The sequence below is a fragment of the Protobothrops mucrosquamatus genome, unplaced genomic scaffold, assembly GCF_001527695.2.
Source record: "Protobothrops mucrosquamatus isolate PMUCROS unplaced genomic scaffold, P.Mucros_1.0 scaffold888, whole genome shotgun sequence".
NCBI classification, from domain to species: Eukaryota; Metazoa; Chordata; class Lepidosauria; order Squamata; family Viperidae; genus Protobothrops; species Protobothrops mucrosquamatus.
Genome location: NW_015387142.1, coordinates 28,524 through 34,898, shown reverse-complemented (window position 1 = coordinate 34,898; position 6,375 = coordinate 28,524). Strand labels below are relative to the sequence as shown.

The window sequence follows — 6,375 nt, the reverse complement described above, 5'->3', positions numbered from 1 at the left end:
GAGTTGGACTAGATGACCTCCAAGGTCCCTTCCAACTTTATCATCATTATTATTATTATTAGCTTTATGAAGTCCAGAAGTAAAAATTTTATTGATATATTTATTTTGAAATTTAATGTTTCTAAGTTTAATTTAAAATGAATCTTCATCAGCCATAAGTAAAATGGATTTTATTTTAGCATCCTATGGAAAAACAAAATAATATGACCTGCCACACTGGAAGTATGCCTGGCTGTCTTTTTTATAATAAATTCCTTCCCTTTTTGAGTTGCTTATTCTGCTTTTTCAACTAAGAAACCTGTAACTCAAACAACATCTAAGCCAGAAATGACACATGCCAAGATATTAAGCCAGTGAATGTAACTTTGTGTGACATCATAAAATTTGGGTCGCTTGAACAGGGAAGACAAAGATAAAGTATCTACATTTTTCTCTCTGTTCATTTAAGGGCAAACAGCAAAATCTGATCTGGCTTGGTAAATCAAAACTTTTAAAAATCTATAAACACCACAATTCTATACTCTGTTTACACAAAAGTCATATTAGTATTTTCATCAGACAAGGATGTTTTTCCTTTCCACTTGAAAGAAAAGGTTGAAGGGAAAAATGCTTTTCTACTGCATTAATTTGATAAATAAATAAATAAATAAATAAATAAATAAATAAATAAATAAATAAATTCAGAGTGATTCCTTGAATTATAAGCCACCTGTTAGCTGTATGGTACTTGAGAGCCCAATTAAATTAAAATCAAAACATTTTTAAAATAAAATACTTGAATATTGTTAAGATTTTAATTTCATGAAAGTTTGCAAGATTGTACGGTTTGATTGCTAAAAGCCTGAGAAAGTAGGCAAATTAACAACATTACAGGCTGCTTAGAGGGATCAGAAGGTTAGGTTGGGCAGTGATACTTGTAGATCAGAAAGGCTGCTGAACTCTGGAAATCATATAGCCAGCTAATCAAACAGAATTAGGAGGATGTGGTTATTCAGGGCAGGATAAATGCTCCCTTTGAATCGCTCAATTTTACCACTTAAGCCTGATCATATGCTGATATTGGCTTGGTAGCAGCAATTATGGCTGCCAATAGCTCCATAAAAATCACTGAAAAGTGCAATTGGCCATCTTGTAATGCAATCTTACGCAAAGCTCACTGATCATTCTTGTATTTTCATTCAACACAGGGATATTTACTAAACCCAGATATAAAGCAAATTTACTATTTTTCAAGAGTTTTCACCAACAAGAATCCTAAAGAAGAAATATATGACATTAGGTTTGCAACAGAAAGTGACAACGGAAGCATCTCTCTCTAAAGGACAGAATTAAAGAGAACAATAAACCCAGTGGATGACAGTAACCTTCAGAAGAAATTCTGCACTGAAATTCAGAAACAGTTTTTAGGGTCTAGCAGATGCAGCATGCTGTGAGCGAGACACCGCAGAATGGGAGACAAGACAAATGATACATAAAGCACAAAGCCAATGTAATTATAATCTTTTAAGAAAAAAGAAAAGTGTCATGGTAATTGGAGATTCATTACTATTCAGCACTGAAATAGTTTCATAGGCTTGTGAAGTATGCTGAGTGCTGGGAGCAAAGACCAAGGATATCTCAGAATACTTTCTAAGGCTTATCTTAAGAAGCTGCAGTAATTGGAAGTTTGTTAAGATTGATTATCTGCCATTGAGCCACTGTTAATTCTCATTAATCCCACAGATTTTCTCCATGATGATTTATCCCTAGCCTGGTCTTCCAGGTCTTCTAATGGTAATCTCGTTGCTGCTGTGACTATATTTCTACCTTGCTGCTAGTTTTCCTCTACTTATCTTTTCTTCCACCTTTCCCAGCACTAGAGCCCTCTCCAGAGAGCTAGGCCTTTGTATAATGTATCTACTGTAGAGTAGGATAGTTTGAACCTGGTCATTTGTGCCTTGAGTGAGATCTCTGAATTGTTTTGATGATCCATTTGTTTTCTTATTCTCAGGAACAAAGATAAGAAATATTGCTGTTTTTTCAAATGTACAAACCACCTTCAAACTCTTTTGCTAGCTCTTATGTCTCATACTACCTTGAATAACTTCAGCTTCTTAGTAACTCCCTAAAAAAAAGACTTCTTAAAAAATGACTATAAAATTAGCCATTCAAGTCATTCAAATTAAATAGGTGATTTCAGCTTTATTTTGACATTGTCTTGCTCAAAATGTACCAGATTTTCCCAGTGCTCCTGATCTTGTCTTTTTTCAGATCTGACATATGCCTAAAAAATTGTTTCTGCATGAAGACTGAGCATATGCAAATGTTCTATTCCTACATTCAGAATTTTTGAAAACACAGGTTCTCTTAATCACATGGATGAGTCATCCACGACTAATTTGGAAGCACTGTTGCAAATTTTTTGCAGCACTTATGTAGGTAGCTAGAATGGGACCAACTGCAGAATCCCAATCTTCTTGAGTGCATCTGTTGAACATCGAATAATGGTAATTCTCTATCAATAGTTCTTCAGTTCTTTAGAGTTTGCAGTGAAATACCACAACTTTCAGCATAGTTTTGCATTGACATCAAATAAAAAGTTAAATCCTTTTCATGCTTTTCAAAGTCATCTAACAGAAAATAAAGCAGCGTTGTAATAAAAGTTGTACTTTTGCTTTCTAGGATTTAAGGTATTGTTTCAATTCCTGGATTCAACCAGGCTTCAGTTGGTAGGTGGAAATATTAATATTTTAAATTACAATAAGGAGATTAAGAATTTTAAATCTAGAATATAGCCTTCCTGTCCAAAAATAGATGTACCGATAGCTATCCAACAGCTACATGCATGAATTCTTGTGAATAAAATTGCAACTACTTTGTAATAGAGAGGGGTTAGAAAAGCAGAGAGAATGGGATAAGGCTCTCTGCTATCTTTACTTTCATTTTGTGGTGCATTGTGAATGAGATATGTGACTATTGGTGTACATTTTGGGAGCAAAGACTAATGTTTAAGGTTAGACTGATCACTGAAGGAAGAATAAAAGGAAAGAGTCTCCATGGAAAGTTTCTGCTTTGGGTTTTGGAAAGCTCGTAAGCAAGGCACTAGCAAACACACCCCTTACTCAAAACAGGAAAACGGTGAATTTCACACGGCTTTTTAAAAAATCACATGCCAGTTTTATCCAACCTTTCTTCCAACAAGCTCAGGACAACAGATAATTTTTCCTTTCCCCTCCACAAAATGATTATTTTTCACAAAAACCTGACAAGAAGAATAAGGATGGCGAAAGTCACTTATAAAGTGAGACTCATAATTCAATTGCAGACTTGAACTCAAGTCACCCAATCCGAATTAAATATTAATTGCTGATTTATAATTGTGTCCTTTTCCCTATATAAAAGGGCACTATAAGGCAGCTATATCTCTAAAATATTCAGTATAGTTAAAAGTGCAGAATTTAGTGGCCAACAGAGTGAAGGTTACTCATTTATTCATCAATGAAGCAAATTTAGATGGTTTCGGAAGGGGATTGGTCAAATTCATAGAGGCTATCAATTGCTTTTTGTTTTGATGACAGATTTCGATATCTGAAGCCCCAGCATACCTTAATGAAGAACTGCTAAGGAATAATTGCTGAGATGGTTTGCCAGTCTTCCAACCTTGCTGATGAGTTCTTTCTCATTGGTCAATGCAATGCTTCTTAACCTTGGCAACTTGAAGATGTGTGGACTTCAGCTTCCAAAATACTCCAGCCACCTATGTTACGCTGGCTGGGGAATTCTAGGAGCTGGAGACCACACTTCTTCAGGCTGCCAAAACTGAGAAACACTGAACCAACGTATGGCACCAAAACCTGGATTAGATGGAGCTTTGGCCTCATCCAGAAGGGCTCTGGTTTTATGTTTTTAGGTACCAGTACTGATTGTCAATCATTTCTGAGCCTTGGTGTTATCAAGTTATCTATTATGCCTTGAGTCTACAAACTGTCCTCTAATGTGCAGAAAGAACAAAACAAGGAACTTAGAACAGATGCAAAGAGGTCAGCACTAGTGGTGAAGCAGAATTGCATCCCACTATTTCTGTGGGAAACCATATCCTGTATTTGCAACTCATAGGAATGCCATTGTATCAATGCAGGATTTTTTTTTTAAAGTACTCAAGGACTATAACCTAATGTGCTAATGAAAGTTATGGTATCATTTTTATAATATAAAGTGACAGTATTAAAAGACACAGAATGATATATTTGGATTCAACAGGAATTCAAGAAAGGATTAAATTAATTCAGCAGTATTTGGTCCTAGGAATATTGGACAATGCAAATATACCAATGTAACTTTTGTATGATTTTATTATAGTACAATATAATTACTGGTCAAGCTACAGGAGGGAAATGAAATGTGAAACAGGATCATTCCATCAGCCGTCTCTTTACTACGTATTGCATTCATTTGTTTATTATTTAAGAACTTGAAGAACCAATCCACAACTTTTTTTTCTTTCATATGCCTCCCTCCTTTATCCTCTTTACACTGAATTATTTTCTCTCGCACCCCAAATATTTAAGTTGCTTTGGATGACTTATTTGAAGCAAGAGTTCTAAACTTTTTCGGGCCATAGAACATTTAAAAAAAAAAAAAATCCTTAAACTCTTTGCAACAAAGTAGCAGCTATGGTGTATTTTTTGCCTTTTCCTCAATAGATGGCCCTGGCTGTATCAATATCAACCATTTTCCCCCTCTTAATCTCTTACATTCTTATGGAACCTAGGACTCCGAGGAATACTTTGAAAAAAGTATTTATTTGAAGAATTAAGTAGTTTAAAGTGAGATTTCCACAGACAACCAAATGAAGATATAAACATATTACCTTGTTATAATAATAAATCCCTTTCCAAAAACCAAGGAAATCAATGAATTTACATTATTACTATTAGAAAACATTAATACTGAGGAAAATCTTGGTCAACTTTGTCAGCCCATGCCATGAGTCCTCCTTTGATATCCTTAACTGAAATTAAGCCTCCTTCATCATAAAGCAATTCCTGCAATATTCTCACTGCTTTCTGAGAGTCATTTCCTAATTTACAGACAACATACACTGGAAATGCCACAGTGCCATCAGTCCTCTGCTTCTCTTCATGTATCTTCTGGTACAAAGACTTCAGACATTCTTCATCTTTTCTTTCTAGTTTATTTAAGGGCACCTGGAGGGATTTGGGCAAGCAACAGATCTCCACTTCGACTTGGGGACGAACATCCACCAGTACGTGAGCAACCTGGTTGTCCAGAATCTTTCTGTATTCCTCTACAGAAATCCTCTCTTCACTGGACAATAAGCGCAACGTCCTACACTTATCGGTTGCTGAAGATCCACAGAACGTTTCATAATCCTGCAGGGTCGTCAGGGAGGGCCGGTCCCCACACACGGCGCACTTGGGATCCCTGGGCCTGAGCTTGATGTGGCGAAAGCGTCCTTCAAGGGCATCAAAGAGCAGCATCGACCGACCGAAGGAGGATCCTATCCCCGAAGCCATCTTGAGCACCTCCAGGGCCTGGAGGGAGCCGAGGACGCCGGGCACAACCCCCAAGACCCCGCCGTCGGCGCAGTTGGTGACCGTCTCAGGAGGAGGGGGCTTGGGGAAGAGGCACCGGTAACAGGGGCCCCCTTGGAAGTTGTATACAGCCAACTGACCCTCCAAGCGCAAGGCGCTGGCCGACACCAAGGGCTTGCCAGCTAGCACACAGGCGTCGTTGACCAGATAGCGGGTCGGCACGTTGTCGGAGCAGTCGGCCACGATGTCGTAGGCCCCGACCAGCTCCAGGGCGGTGGCGGGGCTCAGCGCCAGCTCGTGAGCTTCGTACCGCCCGGCGGAATTCAGCTCTTTCAGCGCGGCGGCCGCCGAGCGCGCTTTGGAGTGGCCCAGACGGCTTTCCCGGTGCAACACCTGCCTGTGCAGGTTGTTCAGTTCCACCACGTCGTGGTCCACCAGCCCCAGGCGTCCCACGCCCGCAGCGGCCAGGTACTGCGCCAGCGGGCAGCCCAGCCCTCCGCAGCCCACCACCAGCACCGCGCACGAGGAGAGCCGCAGCTGCCCGCGCACGCCCAGCTCCGGCAGCACCAGCTGCCGCGAGTAGCGCTGGATATCCAGCCGGCTCAGTCCCGCCCGGAGAGGGGGAGGCTCCGGCATGTCGCCGGCGCCGTTTCGGTCATCCGCCAAGTCCTCTTGGCGGGGAAGCCGAGCGGCCTCCACAGCTTCCATCACCTCAGCTTTTTTTACTCTGCCAGGAGGTCAGCGAGCGCGTGCCGAGGGACGCTCCGCTCCTTCCGCTTCCGATGCTGCGAGAAACGCCGCCCCCGTGGACACGCCCCCTCTTCCCCGCCCATTCACTGGC

The 6,375-nt window shown here is 40.5% G+C and overlaps 1 protein-coding gene across 1 annotated transcript; it reads right to left on the bottom strand.

Annotated features, from left to right (window-relative positions):
- Positions 1–4,627: 4,627 nt before the first annotated feature.
- Positions 4,628–6,170, bottom strand: MOCS3 (molybdenum cofactor synthesis 3). The gene has a single exon (XM_015819291.2). It carries the CDS (start codon positions 6,168–6,170, stop codon positions 4,923–4,925), a length of 1,248 nt encoding a protein of 415 aa, XP_015674777.2. The 3' UTR covers positions 4,628–4,922.
- Between the last annotated feature and the right edge of the window lie 205 nt (positions 6,171–6,375).

What these genes read in the sequence shown, in the direction of transcription:
- MOCS3 (XM_015819291.2), bottom strand. Translation starts at nt 6,170, where the DNA reads ATGCCGGAGCCTCCCCCTCTCCGGGCGGGACTGAGCCGGCTGGATATC.